We start from the raw sequence: 27,412 nt of genomic DNA on the forward strand, positions 1-27,412 counted from the left end.
CTCCCTGCCTGCACCCAGTCCTCACCACGCACACCCAGAGCTGGAGAGGAGTTTGACAAATGCAGCACTTGGCTCTTAAGCTCATCGTTTCCATTGCCATAAATATTAACTTTGATGCCTAATAATTCCCGGGGTTCCCGCGACCCGATCCGGAGCTGTGTAATCGATGGCGTCGTGGTCTGTAAACGTTTTATCTCTCTCTCTGTTGCAGGCCATTAGCAGTGTGACATGTAGGCTGAACAGTAATAAATGCCCATTGTTCCTTTTACAAGCATCTCGGAATAACTACATATCTATTTTTATCTTAGTTTGCCCCCCCGGAGCCCTGGGCGAGGTCCCCTTAACGCACAAACCCACCTCTCCTGTACCTTGGGAAAATCTCTCTGTCCCGTAGCGGACAAAGGAGGGGGCTTTTCTCTGCTTTGGGTTATTTGTTTGGGGGTTTTTGTCTTTAAGAGAGCGGAGAAATGAGTCTGTGACAGTGTGGTGAAAAATTTTCAGATGTGTTTTTCACAACAAATTCATCTTTGTTGTGGACAAAGCTGTTTAGAAGATAGGACTTGATGGGTTGAATTAGTTGCTGCCGGGAGATGCGTGGCGTTAACCAGGAGGGCACTTTGCAGGCAGGGCTGGGGTCAGAGGGTGCCCCGGCCGCGGGGGACCTGGGCACCCGGTGGCTCCTCGGGTCCCCAGCGTCCCCAGAGCCGTACCGCTGGTGGGGCCAGGGGAACGAAGGGGCATCGGAACGTGCAACTGGTGGCGAGGAGAAGCGCTCGGTGGCGAGCGGAACAAAAGCCTTGAAGACGGGCGCATGGGTTTCCTTCTGATATAGTAATAATAATAATAATACAAGTTTGGGATTTTTTTTTTTTTTTTTCTGTAGAAACCTCTGCATCTTTTTATAGAGAAAAATGTTTGGATGAAAAAACAAAAACAACATAGGGTATGTGTATGTTTTCTGCTCCTAAAGTGAATCTTGTTTAATCTAAAATAGTTTGCAAACGCTGTCTTTTATACGTTTGTTGGTTTGGGGGGTTTTTTTTGTTGGTTTTTTTGAAGTCAAATGAAATGTAGGAGGCTGGGTATAGGAATTCATACAGCTGATGGCTCTAAGTCTTTCAGACTCCCCGACATATGGATAAACCAGGCACAGATTTAGCAGGTCTGTCTTTATGTTAAAACGTATACGTGATAAAAATATATGACTGCAGAGAATTTCTGTGGTTAGCGCTGCTTCATTCGGAAATGCTCCGAGACTTTCACTAAAATTCCGTTTATTTTCAGCGGATATTCACAATGAATCGATAACCCTTTTTTTTTTTTTTTTTTTTCCCGAGAGTTTTTTTTTTTTGCATCTATTTCCCTGCCATTATGCAATAGGCTCGCAACCATTTTTTGCCGGGTGCAGGTGTTGTTTATTAAAAGGAGCATAGTCATTGCAGGTGTATATTAGACATTAGCTGAACGTAAAGATATTAGGAAAAAAGCCTTCTGACTGGCATTTTTCTCTCTTTCCGCCTCGGAGCAGACGCCGGGCTGCGCACCACGGAGGGGTTTCGCCCCCAGTCGCTCCCAGCCCGTGCGTCCATCCCTCCTCGGCGATTCTCCTTGAGCCTCGCTGGGGGAAAAAAAAAAAAAAAAGAGAAAAAAAAAAAAAAAAGAGGAATATAGTTTTCTGGAATCAAAAGTTATCTTGAAATGTTTTTAGAAGGTATAGTCAAGGAGTAAGGATGTTTTAATTTCTGATTTTCCAGCTCATGGGTCATATTTGACCAACTGCTTTCAGCAGAAGACATGCCACTTTGTTGAGCTATTTAGGAATCAAAAAGACTGTCTTAATTTAAAACAAGGAGCCTTTGTTTTAGTTGGTGACTGCCTTGTGAAATTTTTCAGTTCTCAGCGGGTTAACCAGGGAACAGGGGCAGAGTCATAATTGGCCTATTTAGAGTATTTTGCATGTGAATAGTGTGTTAGTGAAGCATTACTAAGTCTGTTGTGAGTGACATGGTGATTAGAATTTAGATTAGGGAAAACACATTCTGTACTTTATCAAGTACAGTAATTAGTTCAGTCAGTAAAAGTTGATTACAAGTAACGATAAAGTTAGATTTTTGGTACTTAATTTTAAAATTTCTTTATTAAATGGTAAATTTGTTCTTAATATAAATGGTAGTATCTACACCTGTTTTATTGCGTATCAGAATAATTAAAAGAACAATGTGTTCAATGCAGAGTATAATCAGGGGATTTATATATTATGGGTAAGTTTCAACGTAGTTTATAGCAAATAGAACATTACTCAGGAAATTGTTCTGCTGTCATAGTCTCTTAAAGATTGATAATTTTTCTTACGGCACGGGTCAGATCGTGTTTTCTGCTCTTTTCGTGGAAACCATAGTCCTTTCGTAGCTGAGAAGAACGTTGCGTTTACTGGGATGCATCTTGTTAGTTGATGGTACAGGCATAAAATGGATATATTGAAAGTGCTGCTGCTACTGCTGCTGCTCTACAATAGCCTTAATTGTTTTAGGGGTTCGGAGGTGTTTGGGTTTTTTTTGTTCCTGATGGCATTGCAAAAAAATATTAATAATGTATAATTTTATTTTCACGTTTTAATCCTGTATTACGTACAGCCTGCTGGACAGATTTTTCCAGCGCGAGAGCTGATGCGTTTGATTCGCAGCGATGAATTTCTCCTTGCACGGGGCTAGACAATGAGGCTGTTTCACACACACTGAACCAACCGCTCCATCAACAGCAGGATTTCTTCTTTTTCTTTTTAAAGTTTTATTATTGTTAAATCCGTGCACTTCAGTCGTTTGCGGTGAAGAAACTAAATTACCTTCAGCTATATTAACAGAGCTCCAAAAGTTTTAAAAACACTGATTGCATTTGAATAAGTAGGCGATAAGTCTCCTTTAAATGTAAATAATCGTATTTTAAATGAATTAGTTTGCGAGTAAAGGAGAAGATGCTCAACTGGAAATTGTTGTCATGTCTCCTTTAAAATTTTGGCAGGTTCTGGTTTCAGCCGCTCGGGAAGGTTTCTTTGCCGCGTTATTTTTAGGGATGAGAAACAGCTAATGGTGAGGAAAGTGGGGTTTAACATGCACGCGCACACACGTCTATATTTTTAATCTTTTTAGCAAAGTCTCCTTGGAGGTGAGATGGATATTGGCAACCCCGGAGCGCTCTCCCCCACTAAGCCCGGCTCCCAGTACTATCAGTATTCTAGCAATAACCCCCGGCGGAGGCCTCTCCACAGCACCTCTATGGGTGAGTGACTTTGTCTTCAACCTTTTCTTGTTGGGTTTTTTTTGTTGTTTTTTTTTTTTCCCCCCATTGCAACAAATAATTGGAGTTTGGGCCTGTTTAGCCATACTTTGAAATAAATACAATAAGTGGCAGGGCGTTCGCCGCCGGGACTCTCGGAGGGGTTTATTTGACGGTAGCTGATTGCTCCTCTCGCTCCTCTTTGCCGAGCGTGCGGGGAGCCTTAAAAAAAAAAACAAACGCTTTTTCAAAGCGAAAAGAAAAGCCCTAAGACTCGAGATGAAAATATGAACAATTTTCCAGCATTTTACTGTGGGGCTTAAGAGCGGTGGCATCCGCTCGGTGTTACCAAAACAAGGCTGGTGTGAGCAGGGTGATGAGCAGCGGGGGGGGGTGTAGAAAATCTCGGGTTATGAAAAAAAAAGGGGGGGGGGGGGGGAGAAAAAAAGGGGGGGGGAGGGAAAGCCTGTCTTATGAAGACACCGTTTTGTCTTTTTTCAGAAGTACAAACAAAGAAAGTTCGAAAAGTTCCTCCAGGTTTGCCATCTTCAGTAAGTACCGCTCGTCTGCTTCTTGCTTGCGATCGCGGCGCCTTTGTTCGGTTGCAGGCAGATAGAGAGGAGCCCGCTCCCGGGCTCCCTGGGGGCTGGGGACAAGGTAAGGAGAGTTAAAAAAACCTCATCGCTTGTCCCGACTTTACGTGATTAATTACCCGGAGGGGACGAGCGTGTGTTGCTCATGTGGCTTTTGGGTGGTGGATGCCAAAGAGCGGGCGGCGTGTACCTGCGCGGGGCCGGCATCCCTTCCACGTGCCGCTCTCCCGCCTCGGGCTGACGGTGATTTATGGATTCGCGTGTGTTCGGAGAGGATTTCTGAGGAATTTCCCCCGGTCTTGGCCCGGGATATGGGACAAACGTCTTCATTTTGCCAGGGGGTCCCTGCGCTCCGGTACCTCCGGGTTTACTGCAGGTGTCAACCGCTGGGAGCCAGCTGCTGCCAGGGCACTGGGGCCAGGCATCGCCCAGCGCTTCCCCAAGGCTTTAAAAATATGCCTGATGTTTTAAAATAAATACTAAATAATCCGTAAGCCTTTGTAAGGAGGGTTATGGATGCCGCCCAGCACATTTTTCATTGTTTATCGTCAAATCTTGGCATCCTGGAGTCAGAAGTTGGTGTTTCTCTTTGGTTCGGTGAAGTCCTTTGTTTCGGCATCCAAATGATTATTCTCTTAGTTTTCATTCTCTCATCATTTTACAAAATCTTTGTGGGTTTTTTTTTTCCTGAAAAAGCCGTACGGAGGTGCATTGCATCTTTTGAGAGCATTACCTTTTAAATCCATTAAAATCTATAGAAAAAGAAATTATAGGACGCTTCAGTAAATAGGGCATAAAGGGTAGTATGGCTAAAGAGTGCATTTTGTTCTAGTATTTTTATTCTAATTTTATCTCTGCCATGACTTCAGAAATACGTATTTTTCGGGCCAATGTCTGCAACCAGAAACCAAACCACTCAAGAGGGGAGAGCATCCCTTTCGTACCGGATCCCTGGATCTGGTTTATCTCGAAATGTGGAGGAGCTGAGTGGCCATCAGTCTTGCCCAATATATAACAAATGGGCATGTTAATCTCCCATGGGTTTTAGGTTTTTACCATAAATCCACGTAAAATTGCAGTTTGCAAACTAGCCTACTTTAAAAGCTTCAGTTCTTGTAGGAACTGTGATTAACAGGAGTTTCATTACTGGTCACTTTATAAATAATAAGAGAAAAACACATACGAACATCCTAATTTAATCGCAGGGATTATTGTAATCTTTCTAATGTTAAACAAATACAAACATCAATCTTTTTTTCTAAGTTGTTGAAAAATGGCAATTCTCAAAAGCGAGTTTCCAGTGAAGTAATAATACTATTTTTTTTTAATTAAAAGTTAAGTTCCCACAGGTGCATTTTAAATTTATTTCACTATGTGTTTTTTGGTTTGGGTTTTTATTGGACTCCTTTCCAGCAACAGCTAATATCCTCCCCGAAGGCTTTTATGAGGACTATTATGCTTGAAGTTCGAGGTGGATTCAATTTTGATGAAACTTTAGCTTTTAATAGTTTTTCTGACAGCTCTCGGTGATGTCTCCCTCCCAGCTCCGTCCAGCCGGAGGCGTGGGATGCTCCTGGCACCAGCCGGGAACCAGTTCGAACCCAGGGATTATACTGGGATTTTCTTTAGTCGTTTCTTGGGGCGGGGGGGAACCCCAAAACCACCCCAAACCTGCATTTTTTGATGATTTACAATATTCCTCTGCAGGCAGGGGATCATCAGGCATTCACAGGGATATTTTTGCACCGGAGTTATAAAAGATGCTTTGGGTGGGATGGTTCCTGCTGCCTCCCATCGCGGCGGGGGCAGCGGGGCCGTTGGAAACGGCGTCGGGCAGGGATTTAGAACTGCCGCAAAAAGTTTTTTTTACGAATTGCTTCTCGCCCCGAAAGAATGAAAGGCAATTTGTGTTTGTCGCAGATTAGTCTCAAATGTGTGCCTCCTTTAATTTTTTTCTGAATACGGTTGTTGTACAGAATGGAAAGACTTCTACAGCTCAATACTCTCAACTATTTGAACGGTATTTTTATTTTGAAGGCGAATTATCTCAAAGTAGAATATGCGCTTTAAATGCTTCAAATTATTTTAATGAGCTGTACAGTTTATTAGAAAATAAACTATAGAAAGGTATTCCCGAATATTTTAATCACCCGTAGCTCCCTCTTCCAAGAATAAGTAAATTAAAAATACAAGTCCAGTAATGTGAATACAAGAATAGTGCCGTTCTGAAGGAAATGCAGCCTTTTTAAAGGGAATATATAGATGGGTCTTTGGGTCTCGTTGTCTTCCTATATCATGAATCATGCGTTTCATTTGAGATGCTGCTGCTTTGGAAAAGGCACCTGCGTGTCTCAAACAGAAGGAATCTCTTATAAAAGGTCAGGTGAGATGCAGGTTGTGTCATGCTGAACTGCTGGGATTTATGATGCTGGATGAAGTCTACGCATTTATAAATTGACTAACTAGATTATAAATACTTAGTTGATAGGGTGGAAATATTGCTGTATTTCTCTTAAAATATGTATATTAACCTGTTCTCAATGTGATTTATGCAGTGGATATGGAGATTAATGCAGCAGCGTTTGTGAAAGCCGTTATTGTTGATTAATTCATAAGTAGCCTTATAAAAATTTCAATGATAAATGGCAATAAATATATTGTATCAGCTCCCCTTTATTATAAGAAATGGCTACGAGTTTGGAAAACAAAGTGAATTAAACTATGGGAATAATCGGAGTCCCCCCGACTGTACCTGCTCCTTGGGCACACGTGGCCTCACCGTGTCCTGGGCTCCTGTCCATGGTACAACACAACCTCCGGTACCGCCTTGGACTTAAAGGCTCTACGTGTGGTCTCTGTACTGGGACCACTTCATGCTGGAGTTGTCTGCCTTCAGTCGAGAGCCTGGAGAGCTCAGTGACACCGGTGAGGGTCAGGGTATTTTGGATTGAGCCAACTGGCCGTGACTATATTGGGGAAAACTGAGATTTTTCTGTTAAAGCTTGTTTTCCACGTTGAGTGCCAACTTGCCTTTACCGAGCTATGACATAACATTTTGTCCCCAGGCTGGTGCAATCCAGGTGGCCTCTCTGTGCCATCACCTCCTCACCCTTAACTTCATCCTAAGGCTTTGCTCTTCTTGGAATCTTTAACCTGAAGCCTGCATCCCTTTTGGCTGCTGATGGTTTGATCACATCTGGCCTTTTTGCCAAGTGATGCGATATTTGTCTTGTCTTGTCTTGTCTTGACCAGTAAGAGTCAGGAATGAGCAAGCTGTGCCGGTACGCGTGGTTGGAAGCCTCTGTGAAGGAATGGGGTATGGAATGGGAAGTCTTTGGGGGAAAAAGTGAGCAAAGAGAGTAGGGCTGTTTGAAGAGGTCATGTTTGAGTGGTGTTTTGCTGGGAACTTGTATTATCCTGACTTTAGGAAGTCCAGCACAGTGGCACTGCGGCGGGGAAGTGGTGTCTGTCCAGGTGTCGATGTCCAACACGTAGCACCTAATATAAAGCAATATATTGAGGACAAAAGAAAGCTCAGAAATGAAGCCTTCTTGGAGAGCTTAGGATGCCAGTCATCCGGAGACATGGTGCGAGTGTTCCTTTGGCTCTCTCAGAGCAGGATAGCTGCTCTGAGGATGCTGATGGGTGCGTGAGCCCAGCCAGGGCTGTCTACGGGCTTTCTGCTGCTCAAGTTGCTTTTCTTCATGGCCCAGCTTTCCAGGAGCGTGCCTGGATCTGATAAATCACTCAACTCATGCATTTCCTTCATCATCAGTGCTTTTTCTTTCAGTACAATTGCCATCTAGTAAAAGTGCTATCAAGTAGAGCCATTATGGCACAATGTATTCCATTTTCCTTCCCCATGGACACTCCTTGCTTTCTGACCGCACCAAGGCCTCCTGCTCCCTTTGCTCCACGGGAAGAGTGGATGGTTGCAGTTGTCTGATCCCCATTTACATCAGAACCAGGAGCTGTGACCCAAACCCCACATCCTGGAGAGGTTGAGCTGCTGGATTGTCCCCTCATCCTGGTGCTGGAGGGTGTCAGCAGCACCCACAGCTCGGCCACCACATGGGAACAGCCCGTCCAGCTCTCCCTCATCTGCTGCTGGAGCATCTAAAGGAGCTCGGTGATGGAACCACATGGTTGGGAGTGGAGTCGTGGCCATAAACACCAGGTTTTGCTGCCACAGCTCCATCACCACTGTTGCAGAGCAGAGCTAACACAGGGCTGGCTTTGGGGTGCTTTAAGGTGGGGGGGGTCACGTTATAGTAAGAGATCCCATCATTATTCCACTGCTGGGACCTCATGGAGGTGTTTCACCCCATCCATGTTTCCTCATGTCTCCTTGAGGAGAGGTGGAATGTCCCTGCACAACCCCGGGACCGGCTACAGTGAAATGGAGAAAGCGCCAAAGCCATCGCCATAAAAGCAGTGGTGGCCCTGCCCTGGTGTGACAGAGACCATGGCTTCAGCCAGTGATCACGGTCACCTCTTTCTGGTGTCCAAGGTTAATTTACTCTTAATAGAACCAACAGCTTTAAAATAAATAAAAAGGCTTAAAAGAAGAAAGAGGAGGCGGTGATGGCTCCTCATGTTGAACCATCTCCTTAGAAGCTGCATCTGTAGGAGGCCGTGGGGAAGATGGGTGACCTCCTGCTTGGGAAAGAGGTTCTTGGGGCTCAGCTCCTTCCTCTGCCAGGGGCTTCACCTCTGCCCGTGGCACGCACTTCGCTCTTCCTTTGTCAAACAGATGTGAGTGGTTTCGGGGTGAAGGAACCGGCTCTGGCAGCAGGAGCTAGGCTGCACTGAGGATCAGGCTTGCAACCATGGCCTGGACGGTTGTCACACATCATCATGAAGGTAGATAACGAGAGAGTTCTTGTGGGAAAGATTCTGCAGCCCGAATAAAGAGGGGGAGAAGTCAGATGTCATCTCAGTTGTGTTAAAGAGAAGAGAGGAACTGAAAAATTAATTGATATTGTGATGAATCAGCAGATAAAATCTCCTGAGCCTCAGTTTCAATGGCAAGAGCCTTTCTTTCATCTTAATTTAAGGTGTCCCCTCTTAGACTGGAGCCGTCTATCTGCACTGGCTGCTGTGTGTACGTACAGGCGCACCAGCCCTGACCTTGCGAGCCAGACAGATAAGGAAGTTGTGTGACTGGGTTGTACATCCTAAGGAAACACCTGCTGGGTTCCAAAAAATCAAGAAAAGAGAAATACTACTGGGATGCCACCTGGAGCTTTTCCACAGCTTTATTCTGATTGCCACGGGAGAAGCCTTGGTAGTTTCGCTGGGAGGTGAGGAAGCACGTTGTGCTTTTTGTGCAGGCTTTGCAGACTTCCTACCTCAAGTGAAAAAACGCAACCCTTTGAATTTCCTGTCAAACATTCAACTTAAATGGGACTTTTCCAAAACAAATATAACGTCCCCGTGTTTCCCTGTGCCACCCACCATATCAGAACATCGGCCGGCCCTGGGATGCCGATGTCATCGCTGCTGCCAGCGTCTTCGGGGACATTTCTCCACACTGGAGAAGAGGTTGTTGGGTGCTTTGGAGCTGCAGCGGTGGGTTGTCCCCCACCGGAGATGTGCCGGAGCACTCCAGCTGCCAAACTAGGGCAGTAGTGTGGTGCCTGCTTGGGGATGGATCCCGGTCTGGGTGTCTTTGAGGACAAGCGATGTGGGTTGGAGCCTCCTTGGGACCTTCCTGGAGAGAGGTACCCAAGGCCAGTGGAGTAGGATGGAGGTGAAATCTTGGAGGCACCTCACTGGTACCTGGCTAATCATTGTGTTGAGAGAGGGAGCCAGGTAGGAGCTGGATTAAGGAGGGGATAACAGGAGCTAGTATCATCATTTTATTATGATATTTTCATAGAATTCATTAACTTTTGGGGTCTGAGAGCCCAGGGAGGTGAGGCCAGACCTGCGTGATGCATCACAGCACGCTTGCCGGAGGCTACTTGGCTTTCCCCTGCCTACGGTTTTCCCGGTCCAACTTGGGTCCCCGCTGGCGACCGGGCGCTCGGCTCCCCTCCTTATCGGCCTGACAAGGTCCTCTTCATCCGGTGGCCCCGGGGGAAGCAGCCTGGCCAGCGTCCCTCCTCGCCCTGCTGGCCAGCCCTCTCGATCCTGCTGCATCCTCATTTGGGGTTTTTCCATAATAAAATTAGATCCTCGTTAAAACCCCACACAGCTTTTTTTTTTTTTTTTTGCGGTTGCAACAAAGCTCTGCTTTTTGCTTTAAAGTAAATAAATAAATTTGGAAAATGAAGATGGAAATTTGTTATAGATTTAGCACACGGAGTCGCAGCAAGGAGATGATAAAACCTGCTGTACATGGGTGAGGTGACGGGTTAAAAGACCGTTGTGTTGGGAACAGCACCCGAAATCTCTCACCGAGTCTGAAGGACTAAGAAATCGTTTTGCAGACAAAATGCTGGGTCGTCGTCGTTGTTTTAAAATAGATTAAAAGGTAGAGATTAAAATGGCTTCGTTTTTAGCTCTTCGTGAATTTTACAGGATATTTTCAACGTGCAAAAGCAATTGGAAAGGGATGCTCCGAGACGTGTATTTTTCTTGCGTTATATTTAAAAGTGAAACCTTTAACTGCAAAAATTCACAGGCTTCCCAGTGTTTAACTATTTTGGCCAAAAAAATAATAATAATGTAATCCAGCAGTGAATAGTTGATGCCCATTCTTAGCAGCTGGGAAGAGCGGTGTGGGACGAGTGGGGTTTTTTTGTTTAGCTTGAGCAGAGACTCCCTCTTCAGAGCACTGCAGGTAGTGCAGAACGCCCAAAGCTTTGGGCCAACGAATCCGGGTGATTTCTAAGTCCCTGCAAAAAAAAAAAAAAAAAAATGGCAAAACGAGACACCGTAGATACTCGGTGGTATTTTTATTGTTTATTCCTCCGCCGCAGCTGGGGATGGTGCCGGTGCCCGAGGAGCAGACCCTGCTCCCGGGGAGTTTGGTTTGTTTTTTGGGATGGAACCTGCCCTGCGTGCCTAAGCCCGATGGGTTTTTTTCCCCCTCTAAATTTGATACATATTTTTTATTGAAACTTACCATCAGGCTGTATATTTACCCATAGCGAGCATCAGCGTCGGAAGGTTCCCGGTAGAACAATAGGAAATGCAGTGCTGGGCGACCCCGCAGCTGGAGGAGCCGAGGGGGCTGCCCCTCTACTCCCTCCTACAAGGATCCATCAGAAAATAAGGTTTATTCAGTAAATAAATGTAAAAAGACATGTCGATTTGACATCCAGCCTCCAATCATTTCCAGTCCTTTTTTTCATTAGGGAATTAAGCGGAGTTTCACAAGTGTAAAACTCAGCACTTGATTTTTCTGTTTTGAACTTGAGGATAATTGTTTGGAAAAGGCATTTGAAGAGTGTAAAAAAAAAAAAAAACCAAACATAATTTTCTGTGCAATAATTCGATTTTGTAGCTTTTCTTTAACTATTATCTGTAGATTGTATGCGTTAGGAGCAGTGCAGCGCCTTCGGATCTCCCATCAGCGCGGGTCAGCGTTTAAGGTGTAAGCATTTCAGTGCTGTCTTCTATCAGGCTTTTCCGCCCTGCTTTTGGGAAGGGCTGGCTTCTGGGGCTGGGGATTTATTTATGTGATTTCCTGGGCTTGAGAGTTTTTAAGTTTTTCTTGGGTTTCAGGAGGGATGGGCCGTGGGGCGGGGGGGGGTGCTGGGGTGCGCGGGGGCCTTAATGGAGAAGTTAAAGATGCTCGGGCGAGACGGATGCGCCGGCGCTCTGGCTGGAGTCCATTCGTTAGCAGAGGCTCCGCGTTTTATCAAAGGAACGTTAAATTTTTTTGCTCCGAAGTTGTGGGGTGGTTTTTTTGCCTTTACGTCGATGCGGTAAATGAGCAAAAAAAAAAAAAAAAAAAAAAAAAAAAAAAATCAGCGTAGCAAAAATATAGCAAAAAAAAAAATATTGCATCAAGAGCTCCAATAACTATTAACGTTGTTAAATGCATAGCAAAGCTCCCCTGACAGTTTCTTGGCACAAAACCTGGGCGGCCTACAATGGCTGGTTGTTTTTTTATTGTTATTTTATTTTCAATGGCATGGAGCGCCTTTCGACAGGCCAAACAAGCGGTTCCAGCCAGCGCCCGGGCGGAGGGGACACCGCAGCCGCCCCGCCGCCCTCTGACACCCAGAAACGCGTCCCCGCCGTTTGCTTCCCAAAGCTTCGGGCCCCTCCAGGAGAAGGGGACGGGTTGTCCTGCCCCCTCCGAGCTTCTGCTGGGCTGTGGTCACCCGCTCTCCTGCTGGAGATCCCGAGAAATTCTTCGGGAATGCCCTTTCCTCGGCTCCTGGGAGAGCTCCTTCCAGCCCTGCCGATGCTCCGAGATGTTCCGTGCTCACGTTGGTCGGCGCTGGGGATGTAACGCTGGGGATGTAACACGTGTGGGTTTAATCTCTGGCTCGGCCACGGCGCCTGCAGGTGGCCGTGGTGGCCCCCGGGGATCCCCAGCTGGCCACGGGTCCCTCCACACCCAGAGCCCAGCAGGGCCAGGATGGCTCGGCCATGGGTGTTTTTCCGACGCCGTCACTAAGAAAAGGCTTAAGGGCTCCCTGATGTGCTGCTTTTTTAGGAATTACTAAAGAGGTGAATATTTGAGGTGCCGTCGTAGCCTTGGAGCATCTGCAGCCAGACCCCCAAGCACCCGGCCCCGCTCCGGAGCGAGAGGGGCTTGGGTAAAACCCGGGAATTTTAATCTAGATTTGCACCTTCCGGCCGATTTGACTGCGTTTCCAGATGGGAACATCCTTTCCCTGCCAAAGGCCAGCCACGGAGTGACGAGGCAAGGTTACATCGCTTGGTCCCACTCCAGTTCGGCGGAGCCAGCCCTTCCCAGCGCGGCGGGCACTGGGATGGGACCGGGACCCGGGACCCGGACCGGGACCGGGCAGGACCGCAGCCCACCCTTGTTGTCATTGCCACCTGGTGGAGTACAAAGGATATTGGTTTTCAGCAAACTCGGCCTTTTAATTTTGGCTCTTTTATTGCAGCCACACTTTGGCGGTGGTGTGCGAGAGCCCTTCACCAAAAAGATCCTCTCGTTTGCTCTGCAACACCTCATTTCTCCGCTCACAGTTCATTTATGATTCTGATGAGAGTGTTTTTTCAGGAAACACACATTTCACTTTTTGACCTAGGAGCATCTGTTAGAATTTTTTTTTAATACTACTTTGGCATTCTGGAAGTGTTAATGTCTTTCATATCTGTTTAATGCTATTTAGGGATATTTATGATCACCTCTTGGTTACTTGGGGTAAAGTGTGTTGCGATTTTTTTCAAACAGACAGGAAAGCATTCATATGAGGAAACAGATTGCTTTAAACATGTGCTTCCTGTGACAGTAAAAAGAACAAATTAGATTTAACACTGTGTAATGAATGCATAAATGTGTACGTTTAAGCTTTTAAAAGCCTTACATTTGGTTCTGGCCTAAACAAAAATCAAGAAGCACCTATCGAGGAGCAACGAAGTAGATTTAAATGCGTTCAGCCCTGCCTGTTTGGATTTTCAAAGCCATTTTGCTGCCGTTTTCCGTTCCAGTCTGGGCTTTCCCTCCTGAAACTGGGTAAATTTGATCTCTGGATGCTCCTTCCCGACCCTAAAAGGGCTCTGCGGCAGCGAAGCACGAGAGAAGGAAGTGCTAATACAGCCGGATTGATTAAAATGGAAGGAGAGTTTGTCGCGTCCGTTAAGGAGGGATGTCACTGGGGGGGTGGCACTATCTGCAGCCCCCCCCTGTCCTCGGGGTTGGGGCCGGGGACCGCGCTGGCCTGGCACCGGTGGCCAAACCCAGCCGATGCCAGCCTCCTCCTCTGGCACGGCCTGCCGCGGGGCTGATAATTTTATTATTTTAAGAGGGGGGAGAAAAAGAAAGGAAATAGTGAGATTTCACCGGCCCAGGAAACAGCCTGGAGGTGCTTCTGATGCTTTTCTCCCCGCTCCACCCGCCCCTGGTTTTTTTGGCGACGCCGGCTGCCCCGGCGTGCTCTCAGCGCCACGTACGCAGCTCGGGATATCGCGGAATTCTCCCTGGAAATACCACCGACGGGAAAATCTGGCACGTTAAACCTGTGCCTTCCCCCATCTCTGCAAAATGCAAACAATGGTATAATATATACTTAATTCTTGTTCTTTACTTACCTACAAGGGGGCAGAAACTACTCTGAATGGGAGCGGCAGCCATTCGCCGGGAAATATTCTAAATGTCTGCTTTTTGTTTGCATCCTCCTAGTTCTTTGAAGATGCATCTGGAAAAGAATTAAAGGCAGTTTCTGTCCGCCTTCACCCAATTAGTTCCCTCGCACCTCTTATTTTCCGTCTTTCCAGAAGATTTCTTAAACATAAAACCTACTCAGGTGAAAACGGAGCTGGGGGGGGGGGGGGTTGTGTCACTGACCGGCAAAAGGGCTTCCAGGAGCAGTGTGAGGATGGGGGGGGAGGATCATCTGCTGCTAAAATAGACGTGGATATTCCAAAAAAGCCGGAAAGATGCCCGGGTTGTGCCCAGGCGGGATTTTTTTTTTTTTTTTTTGCAGGCTGTGGGAGTTGGGTCTGGAATACAGTTTGTTTGATAATTAGTGCACATCTCCTAAGACTTTCTGAGATCCGCGTTTAACCTTTCTGCCACCGCGTTCCGACATAAAATTAAGGCACCTTTTATCATTCCCTGGTATTTAAGTAAATATTTTTGAACCATCTCCGTGCAACAGGTTTCCCAAGATTAAAAGTATGCCGCAGGTTTCCAAAAAACTTCATTTTTTCTTATATTTTAAATGTTCTGTTTGTGCAAAATTTTGAGAATCACCATAAGGGCTTCTTTGCATTTTTAATTTAGTAACTAACATATGAATAAATTTGCATATTAATTAGTTGCAGATTAAATCATGCATACATAATTGCCTCCTTACTGTGTTTAATGTTTGTCAAAATCTCCAGCCTGGTTTGATGGATGTCGTATGAAAGATTACAATTTGATGTACCCTTGGAAGTATTTACACCAATAATGCAGGATTCTTAATAGCGGAATTCTCTGGTTATATACAGTTTCTAATAAACATGTAAGATAGGTGCATGTCCCTTTTGACTAGATTTTTTTTTCCTTGCACCAAGTCATTTACTATTCATAATCATTAATGCATCTCCTAATTATACAGCATATGTCTGTTAACCACTTCATTGCCAGGCTCGGGGCTGCGGCGCCTGGATTTTTAGTACAAAACTTGTATTATTTGGGAGACTTATTCCCCGATTGTTTTGCCTCTGACACCAGCCAGCGCTTGAGGTTTTCCCGGCGTGTGAGATTTGGAGGAAGAGTTTCAAATGGGGTTTTCTGGGTGGTTGTTAGGGAGGTTGGAGAACCGAGCAGCGCTGGATTCAGGGCTGAGGGCTGCTCTGCTGTGGCTACTGCAGTAAATAACCAAGGACGTTCCAAGTGCAAAAATAGTCTCGACCAAAATTACGGGTGATGTGGTGCCGAGCTGCGCCTAAAACCAGCCGGGGGGGGGGGGGGGACACGGGGAGGGATGGCATTGTCCCTGTCACCAGGGATTGTCTGGGGACCATCGCTTCCCATTTCCAGCCGGCTCGGACGGCACCTGGAAGCAGTTCCCAGCCTCCGGGAACACGTTAAACATCTGGGCTGGGGGGCCCGAGACAAAAGTTCCCAAAATTCAGGCGACTTTGGGAAACAGATAAATGTTTGCCTTTTTTCTTGGTATTTTTGGAACTTTTAGCTTGCGCTCTGATCACAATTTCAGGCTTTGGCCACAGCTATGAGGGCCTGAAACTGCTAGTTTTAATGAAATCTAGATTTTTACGTAATTACTGATTTATTTATTTTTTTTAGAAAACAAATCAAACCCCAAAAGAACAGGAAATACCGCAAGACTCCTGATAAAATCCCAAGAGTTGGCTACCCAGAATTTATCGGCAAGCGGTTGATTTCCTTCTTCATCTGCTTATACCTTAACTCCTTTCCGAGCAAAAGCAGTTTTAGAGGACTTCCAAAAGAGCCCTGTTTTGTTGGAGAAGTTGGCACTCGCACATGTTAGGCGTTTAAGTGGGAATTTGGGCGGTCGATGGGAATATGGGACCGTGTTAGGAAACAGCACCAGCGAAGTTGGACCTTGCTCCCCGATCTTCCCGTCTACCTGAGAGGGAATTTTCTGGCCAGTGAATTCACCCCTGGGAGCCCTTTTTTTGGCTTTGGGTGCCTTTTTTTGGCTGCGGTTGTTCAGCCGGGCTGTAACCCCTTCAGGTCCGGCTCAGCAGGGGGACAGAGGCTTCTAGGAATGGCTGCGGTATAAAAAAATATGTGTTTTAATATAGCGTCTGGATTCATATAATTGAAAAACGTGCTTTTGGAGTGTTAATTAGGAATCGCTGAAAGGCAAAGTTCATGGGAAAGTGTCAGCGTGTCGTTTCAGCGAGAGGCTTCTTCTGGAAAACGTGCGTCTCTCCAGTTGGTTTGCTGAGGGTTTGAAGTGCATGAGTTTTGTATCTAAATTAAAAAAAAATAATAATACGCATGATTGATATAAGGTAAAATACACGGCGAAACCACGGCACGGCCCTGATCGCTCACAAAATCCTCTCCTTGGTTTCGGAGGAGCCCGGCATCTTTAGTCCGACCGCTCAGGTCGCTAGACAGGTTTTAGCACGTTGTTCACTGCGAAAAGCCCGGTGAAATCAAAGGTACAAACGCCCTTTTCTCCCACAGAAAAGTAGTTTCTGTAGTAAAAATAGGATATTTTTACATAGTAAAAATAAACCGTCGTGGAACCCAGTGCCCAAAGACCTCACAGACTTATTCTTTAATCACAGAAGAACATAAACTGCTTAATACTTACCGCTAATTATCCTCCCGGCCTGTGCAGTTCGGTATTAAACCACAACAGAATGTTCAAATGCCATTAAGGGAGAAATCTACAGGAAGGATGAAAATTGTAAGGCCAAATTCCGGCAGCTCAACCCTGTGTTTCGCCTCCGCCGTGCAAAATAACACCCCCGGCCCCGGCTCGGTCCCGAGGCAGGGGATGCTCCGCGTGTGCTGCGCGTCAAACACAGGCACGTCGTGTCAGGAGTCGATTAATTAGCGCAAATTGTGCCTGAATTTAGAGAGACGTCCACATCTTTGCTCCATTTGGCTGTAAACCCCCACCCCACCCCGCCGTGGCCACCACGGAGGGACCATGCGTGGCACCCGTGGGTGCAGGAGCCCGTCTGTGTTCAGAGTGCGGTCCTCTCGTCCCTCCTGGCTGCCCAGCCGACCGCTCCTAACCCGGTTTCACTACCCGAAGGGTTAAAATCCACTCCCGAAAGCTCGATTCTTCATCTTTAATGGGAAAATTGACAAATGTCGGGCAGAACATCTTTTGTTTGAAGATCTCCAAGGAAAGATGGATTCCCGACGGTTTTCTCTCCTCCGGGCGGTATTCCTGGAGAACCAGAGACAAAACGATTTTGTGGACTTTGGAAAGACCCGATGCTTTTCACGCACCCCGGTCCCAGCTTGGATTTAGCTCCTCTCCCCATGTGCCGGAACGAGGTCTCAGCAGTAAGTTCAGATCCCGATTTCTTGGCAAACGAGCGGGGCTTCAGACATTTTTGCAACGTGCTGAAGGTTTAAAGGCTTCTCGGGAAGAGAAACGATGCGGTTTAGTAGAGGAGGAGAAACAACCCTGAGGAAGGAGACAGGAATAAACCAAAAAAGCTCTGGTAGAATATGGGGTGAAGCTCTCTGGGGCAGGACACAGATTTTTGATTTAGATTTTTGATTTGGGAATAATCTCCCATATTTCTTAGCGTAGAGATAAAACCCATAAAATCTCAAGGCATGCGCTAGAGGCCTCTCGTGCTGCAGCTCGGCCAAGCTGCTCTCCCACATCCAGAGCCGGGACAGCAGAAACCTTTCCGTTTTTGCAAAACCCTTTTAATTCCATCCTTATTTCTTGGGTAAGGTGAGTGCTCCCCCAGTCAGGAACACAACCCCAGCAGTCGGGGCTGGGAGGACACGGTGCTTTGTCTGGTGGGACGCCCAAGCCCTCATTTTCCCTGTGGCCTGGGGACACTCTCTTGTAGGGTCTGGGATCACCAAGCAGTACTTTCTTTTCATTAAATACCCATTATTTCAGCTTCTTTTCATCTCTGTTTGAGCAGTATCCTTAAAGAACGCCTTGCGCAGGGCCCTTCCTCCTTTCTTCTGGCAGCATCCCAGTTCTGTCATCTCCACTTTGACCAGACCTCACTCCGTGCCATTCCCTCTCCCCTGCCCATCTCCTGGGCTGCTCTCCCAGCGTGACAGGGTTCAAATTTCCCCACGTCCTCCCTAATTCTTTGAGGTCTTCAGGACCGGCCACCCCATCTCTCAGTGTGCTACCCGTCCTCGCACCCAGCACCAGAACCACACCGTATTGCTCGGTACCGAGGGTGATGCGCACGGGTGGGCAATGCAAAAGGAATTGCCCTTATTTTCCAATTTTTCCAAAAAATGCATCATCTCTGCCCCTACTTTTGCCTGGCCGTCGGAGGTTGGGGGTTATTTTCAAGTACGAGTAATTCTCAAGAACGAGGTTCATCTTCGGAGCAAGTTACGCGGGTGTAAACGTGCCCCCCTTCATCCCGAGCATCCCGGGAGCTCAGAGCCACAGTGGCAGCCCGGACTCCTCTGCCACCGGCACCTGCTTGTCCCCAACGCCTTGTGCATCGCCAGGTGGCCGGGTCACCCCTCACCACGACCAGGGGCACCACATTTCATATTTTATATTTTCCCTTGGAGTTGAGAGCCCGAGCTCTGGCAGACCCCGTGCCGGAGGAGCATATTTGGGGAGCCCCGGGCTCTAATCCCATTGGCACCGTTGACTCCGTGGAACTGCAGCCCCGACGCCGTGCCCGTGGCCTCTCCGAGCTCCGCTTTCTCCCTCTATACAAAGGCGAAAAGTGACGGAATAATACTTAACTGCTAGATAGAGGGGCTGCGAGGCCTAACTATGTAACAGCTGAAAAGTCTTCCATATGGCAATGTGCAATAAATGAGGAGCAGCGTTCCTCTCCCGCTCCCTCCCCGGATTCTTGTGGCAGAGCGGGAAGGAATCCGAGTTTGCAGGAACCCACATCGACGTCGGGTCCTGCAGATCGTTTAGCGGAGAGGAGGGGAGTGAGAAACGCCTGGGAGTGCTTTGATCAGCGCTGCTAATGCTTTTCTGTGCAGACAAATTGCTGCACGGGACTGGAAAAAAGGCCACGTTCTGTTCTTAACGTTAGCCATGTGGCCCTTGGCGTGGTGGCCACAACTTTTTCTTAACCTTTACCACCTTTTTTTTTTCCTATTTCTCATGTATTGTTTAAAAAAATAATTGCGCAACAGCATAATAGATTTTTTTTTTTTTTTTTTTTACATAGTAGGTATTTATCATTTTATAAAACTTTGAACCCACTTGGGAGTATATATATTATTACTAATTAAAATCATTGTATTTCAGTGTGATTTTATTTTTTCCTAAGGACTGAACGTAAGACCAGGTCCTTGATTGCTTTATGCTTCAAAAACGTTTCTTTATTTTGTAATGGCAGCTACTGGTAATGGAGCACGATTGACCAGGGACGTGTGGAAACCTCTCAGAAACACAAAACGAGCAGTAGCTACAGCACTGGTCACTCTAGACTGGGCTTCAACTGCAAAAGCAGAGATAATTCCCTTACAATCTGAAATTACGTGTTTATTGTGAGGCGCGTACCGTTGGTGAACTGTATGAAATACTAAAAACTCTCTCTGTTTGTTTATTTTACCAAATCCTTCTCCAGTGGGCTCTAGCCGATGGCACAACGGCCGTAAGTTCACACTGAGCCCAACGATTTCCCTGTGACTTCTACGGGCAGGAACCTCCCATCGCTTCACCCTCTGTGCCTTGGGAACAGAGAGAAAACGCCAGAAATGAACCTTAAACCCAATTTCCTGTCCTTTTCCCTAGTGAATCCCAAACCGAAGCCCCTGGGCTGGTCAGGCCCATAGTCCGGGCCGGCAGAATTCCTGACTTTGGGCTGGAAAGCCCCATGCCACCTTGCAGCCCTTGTAGGGTGTTCGCGGTGCCAGGGCCATGTGGAGAAGCCGCCGCAGTATTGCTGACCTCAAAGCTTCATATACCGTGAGTCAGCCGCCCTCCCATCCACCAAGAGAAAAAAAATAAATCATGAGATTTTTAAAAATAGTAAAAGATTGGGTTAGTTTTATTAGCCTTTGGGGTTTTCTGGCTCGGAGTTCCCATTTCCCAGCTCTCCTCCGCACTTACTTGGAAGCTCAGTCTTCAAGATGGGAAATCTGAGATCATCCTGTAATCAATGACTACGGCGGCTCTGACTTTCCAGAGAAGAGAGCCCACCAAACACTCCGATACTCCAGATAAAATGGTAAAAATTGGCAATAGCGCCTTTGTGCGAGAAGAAATCCTGGCCCATGTGGTTTAAGTTTCTCTCTTGGCTTTTCACAGGCAGCATAGTCAAAAATAAACCTAGAGGCAAATGGATATTTTAGATAGACAGTTTTGTTTAAAATAGATTAACTGTAAAGTATGTTTCTGTGCTTTTTTTTTTTTTTTTTTTTCACTTTTTTTGGGTAAGATAAGTTCTATGGAAGGTGATGGGTTAGCCCCCGGTGCCCTGCCCAGCTCTCAGTGCAGCCAAGGGGATGTGCTCGGCCCCATCCTGCGTTCAGTTCGGCTGATCTGGAAAGAAACCATTGGATGCCGGTTTGGTTTTCGATAGCTACTTTTGATCTAGGGTTTTATTACGTTATTAACTTCATGTGCTGGCTGGTAAATAGAGTCTGTGTAGCATTTGAGGTAGAAGAAGTTTGATATTTTGCAGATTTAACTTGGCGGATGCTTTTCAGAGATGTCCTATGGTTTATTCCGGCGGTCTCAGACCAATTCTTTGGCTTCCAACCTGAGCCACAGCCCCCACTTTGGCCAATTAGTTTGTGTTTGGCAGCGCCAGAATAGGAGCGTGTGTGACTGTGGCACCGCATCAGTCACTGCTGAAAGGGCAATTAGCTCAAAACCGGCTCTGGGTGTAGCAGATGTGCCCGTCTGACGTGTTCAATAGGGACAAACCTACAAGAATTGGGTGGGATTCGTGGCACTGGGCATGACACCCCCGAGTTGTAGCTGACCCACCGTGTCAATTCAGAAAAAACCCTGCAAAGGTACTCTTATTGCGATTATTTTGAAATTTAGTCGAAGTACTGTCCTAGGGACCTGACTCATGCACCAGCATATTGTGGGGACCAGGACACCGTCGTAGCAGCACGGCCGTGGATGCTCTGGGGGTTCAGGCGGTGCTCCCGGCCCCCCCGGCTCTCTGCTGGGAGAACCAGCCATCGGGGCCACTCCATGAGCTGCGCCCACTTAAAACATCTGCCGGAGAGTTCGTCCCCTTAACGAGAAGGAGAGGAGGTGGTTCAGTGCTGGGGAAAAGGCTGGCTTCCTCCTGGCAGAGCAGCCTGGAAACCAGGCGTGGGATTATTGGGTTGATGAGGATCGCCGTCAATAGGTATTCCATAATATTAAAGCAGATGTATCCACATTTGGCTGCTTTAAAGTAGCTTTTTTGAGACTGTGGCTTTTAGGATCTGATTTATTCATATAGCATCTGTATAATTAGATATTTATACTGCAGTCAGTCTATGGTGCACAAGCGTCTGAATACGAACCTCTTCCTGGAGAGAGAGGAGAGAATATTAATGTACAAAACCGTAGAAAATAAGCGTTACTTTTAGTTGCAATAGATATAAAAGAGACAATTCCAAGTGACGTCACCTGGAGTTCAGCAGGGCAACCTCTAACTGGATTTGGAATCCTCCAAGAACCAAGAACCTGCCCCATCTGTGTAAGGTAGATGATGGTGCAGCTCGTTCTTGTGTTCACCCAACATCTGAATGAGCTTTCCACGGGTCGGTTTGTGTCCCCTCTGGTCAGCGCCACCAGAGTGTCCCCACGCAGGTGCTTAGGGGGGACTTGAAGGAACCTTTAGCTCAGCTCTGGCATCTCCTCCACCAGAGAAGCTGGTGGGAAAAAGCTGGTGGGGCTTGTCTTCATGGGACCTCTGAGCGGAGGACCCGGTCACTCAGCTGGGACAAAAAGCTGCAACTGGGTAAAATTCTTCCCATCTGGGCATTCCGAGCCACTTCTCCACCCACGGCGGGTACGTTTTAATAACTACACTCGAGGATTAGTGTAAGAAGGATGAGATTATCCAAGTGACCCAGACTTAGAGGAATACTGGCTATTTTAGTCATCTTACTTGATATTTTACCATAATCCCTTTCAATTTGTGGCTGCAAGCTCGTCATCCGGCAGAAAGCCTCCCTTTCTTTGCTCCTCTCCTGAGGACCTCAGGTACAGAGGCGGCGGGAACATTGGCCGCTCTCTCTTCCTTCCAGCATCCATTTTCTGTGGCTTTCTGGAAGGGCCGATTCCAGGCACAAAGTGTGCTGGTGGTGGAGCCGCTCCATTGGGATGACGGGACGCCATCCATTACAGTTGAGAGAGGAGGGTGCTCAGCAGCTTGTAGGATGAATCACATGAGGCCCTTCCCAAATTCTGTCTTGAAAATCCTGCTGGAAAAAGATTCCCCTTCCTCCTCCCCTCCTGCGGGAGCTGCAGAACCCACCTTTTTATCCTCCTTCTCGTCCTTCTTCTCCTCCTCCTTCTTCTTCTTCTCCTCCTCCTCCTTCTTCTTCTTCTTCCTGGATTTCTGAAATGTTTCCTCACCATCTTCTGGAATTTGCCGCAGGGATCTGACACGAGAAGCAAGGAGAGAATGAAAGCGAGTAAAAATATACCAAAGTATTGGAATTCTATGACGGAAGTTACAGCAGTGGTTATTTCTAGGCAGCCCCACCTGGTTCCTCACCGCGTTCACCAGTTTCTCACCACCTTGCCGGGGTGGCTGGTCTGGGGTGACCAGCGGTGCAAAGGGAAAGTGGAACAGGAGGGCTGTAAAAGGCAACATGGCCATGTACCATAGCGTCCCACACGTGCTGTGGCATGATGTGGGTGACATATCGACCTGAATCTGTCCCTACTTGTGTTGGGTTCGGGGAATATGTTTATACCGTGAGCACGTGGATAAGTTCCACCTGATCAGCCTTGTTCTGTTATCGGTGACCTAGAAGATGCTGAAAGAAGGACACCTAACACAGAAAGTGCTGAAGTAATGCATTATGGGAGCATTTTGTTAGGTTGTATGTATTTTGCAGTCCCTGCCCTTCGGTGGAGTTCCCTCTGGGTTTGGCCATTTTGGCCAAAACAAAGGTTTGACTACTCGTCCTTGACCCTTTACGTGGAAAACAAGTATCTCTTGGGTGATGGGGACAACCCGCTGGTCAGGCAGGACTGCGGGGAAGCTGCTGCTCCTCACCGGAGGAGGTGGGACACGCTGTCCCCATGTCACTCCTCCCCACCTGCACCTCGGCGTCGCCACCAGCTCTCGTTAAGACGAAGGACATAATTGCAGCGTTGCCGGCCCCGCTCTATGGCGAGGGCTGGAAGACGCCGGGCGCCCGCCGGCTGCAGGGGGTCCCCCTGTACCCTCACCCCAGCGTGGCTGAGCCCAATCCCGGTGGCAAATCCTCGCCTTTGCCGGTGCCGCGTCCTGCCGGGGAGTTTGGCTCTTCCCGCAGCCCCCGGTAACAAAAAAACCCCGCGCACAACAACCGCTTTTTGCCGGGTTCAGTGAAAATCCCCGCCGTGGCCACGCCGCGGCCAGATGCAAATTCACGGCGTGCTGCATTATGAGATTAAAACACCAACAAAGATTTAATTTTTTAAAAAGGCTGGCTCTCGTCAGATAATTCCCCTTATATTTTTAGCCATTTGCTCTTTTAATCAATGGGCTCCCATTAGCCAGGAGCCTGGCTCGGGCCCTGGGGACGTGTCCTCGGACGTGCCAGTGGCAGACCCACACCCTAAAGAGCTGGAGTGTGGGGGCTGGATGATGCCATGGTGGGGCTGAACGATGCCATGGTGGGGCTGGACAATGCAGTGCTGGGGCTGAATAATGCCATGGTGGGGCTGGATGATGCCATGGTGGGGCTGAACAATGCCATGGTGGGGCTGGACAATGCAGTGGTGGGGCTGAATAATGCCATGGTGGGGCTGGATGATGCCATGGTGGGGCTGGATGATGTCGTGGTGGGGCTGGATGATGTCGTGGTGGGGCTGAACAATGCCATGATGGGGCTGGATGATGCCGTGGTGGGCTGGAAGATGCCATGTGGGGGCTGGACAGTGCCACGGGGGGGGGGCTGGATGATGCCATGGGGTGGATGGACAATGCTGTGGGGTGGCTGGGTGATGCCATGGTGGAGCTGCACAATGCCTTAGGAGCTGGGCAATGGTGTGGTAGGACTGGACAACGCCATGGTGGGGCTGGACAAGGCCTTTGGGTGGCTGGGTGATGCCATGGGGCAGCTGGACAATGCCATGTGGGGGCTAGATGATGCCATGGGGGGCTGGACGATGCTCTGGGGGTGTCTCAAGCAGGGCTGCCCTGGGGGGCTGGTGGGGCAGAGAGGTGCGGAAAGGGGTGGGTGGGTGGCAGAGGAAGGCCTCACCTTCCATCGTTTCAAAGCCCTACGCGCCGTCGGCGTCTCTCCAATAGTATTCCTGGCTGTTTATTAATAATACGAATTTTATCCCTGATACACATTTCTACTTCTGAGAAAGAAAAAAGGAAAAATACCCGGGACAATCACAAGCTCCTGAGCGAGGCAGGCAAATATATTAAAGTTATCTCAACGTATGTGTCGAATGCAAATACGATACGTTGAAGTAATTAATTTTTATTGTCATGCGTTGAGAGTTATGTTATAGTTACGGGCTTACTCCCCGCGAACCCCAGTAACTTCTTCTCGGGTTCCCCAGGATGCGTTTCTGCTGAGATCTCCCCGTTGGGGCGAAGGCAGGCGCTAATGAGACAGGAGCCAAACGAAGCCGGACCCTTCCCCGCCCCGAGGTGGCGGAAAAAAACCCAAACCCCCAAAAACCCAACTGGAATGGTCTGCCAGTCGTTTCCCCGACGGGTCGGGCGGGACTGGAGGGGCTGCTCTGCAGCCTCGCGGGGCTCCCCCCCTCTCCCTCGCCTGCCCACGGCCACGCGGGAAATGTGTGGAATTCTCCGGTGCCAGTCAGAAAAGGGCTCATTCCGCTCGTTCCCTGGCAGGGAGACGAGGGAGTGAGAGGAGTTAAAGGTCCGGGCAATCAAATTTTGTGGTGAAATTTGTACTAAACCCTAATGGCTCGTCGTAGAACTTCGTGTGGAGCTGGGAAACTCCAGCTTTTATTGCGAGGGAAAAGGCCGTGTTTTGCAGTTTGCAGAGGCAGGAGGGAGGAAGGGGCTTCATTTTAGGGGTGTATCGAGACCACCCCGGAGGCTGGGGGTTTTAAATAAATTATCAAAGCGCTTTGTTATTTTTCACCTCTGGAGCCTTAATACCCAGGTTGGTGGGAAGCTGGTTTTATAAAGTAGGTTTTCGGGTGTAAATCCGGTAGATTTACCCTGCCCGGCCGCCCCCAGCCCCGGCTCCGAGGAGCCTTTTCTCTCCCGTTTCCGCCGGAGCGTTTTGTCGCCCGTTGACCTGGGGTGGTTGGGATTTTTTGGCCTTATGTATTATACGCCGAGGGTGGTTTAAAGGTTACAAATGTGATCTTGTCAGCTTGACAACTAACTGTTCTAATGAGGAAAAAATCCTCAAAGCATGAAATTTGAATGAAATGTGTGATTATAATTCAAGTACTGTTTACCCAAACCTCCGGGGACCTCCCGAATAAACGCAGAACAAGTGAGTTAGATAAACCTCTGCTCCCTCTTCCCTCCCAGATTTTTCCCGGGCACGATGATCCGAGCCCGGGGTGGGAAGTAGGGAAAGGCAACTTTGGCGGCGAGGGCTCGGGGATGGCCGGCGTTCCCGGTGCCTTTTCCGGGGGATGAAGGCCGCGTGTCCGCGCCGCGCTGCCAGGCCGGGGAAGCGAGGAAATAGGTGCTTTGAATTATTAAAGTTGAGCCCGGAGACTGGCTCGTATGCTCGGATGGCATTTGCTTCGGCATATGCAAATGATTTAGTTTCATTTGGGATCAATTCCCAGGGGCCCTCCTTTCCTGTGATGCTCTGAATTTGGCAGGCTGGAGTCAGTCCTGGCGCGGGGGGGGGGGGCTGTATTCCCCCCCCCCCCCCTTTTCCAGCTTCCCCCCCCCGGCTGCGTGCGGGGCGATGCTTGTCAGCAGCGGGACGGGGGCCGCGCTCTTTATTATTTAAAACCCGCAAAATGAAAAATAACGGATAAAAAAAAAATTAAAATAAATAAAAAGGGGTGGGGGGGAGGGGGCGGAGGGGGGGGGGGGGGGTTGTTGCGCGGGTCTGCGCGGGCGCGGCAGCTGCGCACAATGCTGGGAGCGCGCCAGCAGCACGGACAGATGGCGGAGTTATTAGATGTGCATCAGACGATTCCCTTCCTGCCACTCGCTTTTTAATCAAATTAAAACAAAAAAAAAAAAAAAAAAAAAAAGAGAGAGAGGGAGAGAAAAAAAAAAAAAAGAGGAGAAAAAAAAGAAAAAAAAAGAGGAAAAAAAAAAAAAGAGAAAAAAAAAAGCGGAGAGCGAGGGAGAGGGGGAGGCAATTAAGCGCATTTGTATTCCGCTCGGTAATGGGCCCGGCTCCGCGGGCGGCGGGGAGCGCGGCGGGCGGCGCGCGGGGCGGTGCGCGGGCGCGGGGCGGTGCGCGGGCGCGGGGAAAAAGGGGTGGGGGGGGGTGGGGGGGGAGCGCAGCCTCCGCCCCCGCGCGGCGAATGGTCTCGCCCTGCTTTGCATATCGAGCGCGCCCGGGCCGGCCATATGGGAAGATGCGAGTGGAGGAATTGTTGTGAAAAAAGGGAGAAGCGAGTTTTGAAATAAAAAAAGTTGGGAGCGCGGGCGCGGAAGGGGGACGGCGGCGGCGGGACCATGTACTGCGCATACACCATCCCCGGCATGGGCGGCAACTCCCTGATGTACTACTATAACGGGAAAGCGGTAAGCGGGCGCGGCAATTAAAGGTGTAATTTGGGCAACTTGGGGCGGCGGAGGGGACCGAGCATCCTCCGCGCTGCGCCGCGCCGCCTTGCGCGGGCCCGGGGGCGGCCGCCACCGCTTTGGCCGCGGAAAGCGGGTTTAGGGGGCGCGGGGCGGGGGGGGGGCATTGAGTTTAGTTTGGTTTAATTTCTTTTATTTTTTGGGTTTGGTTTTTTTTTTCCGGACGCTTAGAAGTTTGGGGTGAAGTCAAAATAGCGCAAAGCGGCAAAAAAAAAAAAAATAATAAAGGGGCGGGGGGGGGGCGCGGGTGCAGGGCTCCAAAAGTAGTGCTAAAAGAAGGGAAAATGCCCCAAAAGCCCCATGCCCGCCCGCAATGCGGGGACTTGTGCCGTCTGACTTCGGGCCTTTTTTTTTTTTTTTTTTTTTTTCCTTCCCCCCCC

General features: G+C 48.4%; 1 protein-coding gene across 3 annotated transcripts in view; it reads left to right on the forward strand.

Annotated features, from left to right (window-relative positions):
• Positions 1-27,412, forward strand: part of LOC141476868 (transcription factor 4-like) — a 228,083-nt gene that overhangs the window by 135,298 nt on the left and 65,373 nt on the right. For 2 of the 3 annotated variants that reach the window (XM_074165727.1, XM_074165728.1), the window contains 2 exons: positions 3,147-3,276; positions 3,775-3,824. In XM_074165727.1, coding sequence (XP_074021828.1) covers positions 3,147-3,276; positions 3,775-3,824 — 180 coding nt within the window. Of the gene's footprint in view, positions 1-883; positions 944-3,146; positions 3,277-3,774; positions 3,825-27,412 lie in introns of all 3 variants that reach the window. The other variant, XM_074165729.1, reaches the window with a different exon arrangement.

This window comes from Numenius arquata, chromosome Z (assembly GCF_964106895.1).
Source record: "Numenius arquata chromosome Z, bNumArq3.hap1.1, whole genome shotgun sequence".
In the NCBI taxonomy this organism is placed as follows: Eukaryota; Metazoa; Chordata; class Aves; order Charadriiformes; family Scolopacidae; genus Numenius; species Numenius arquata.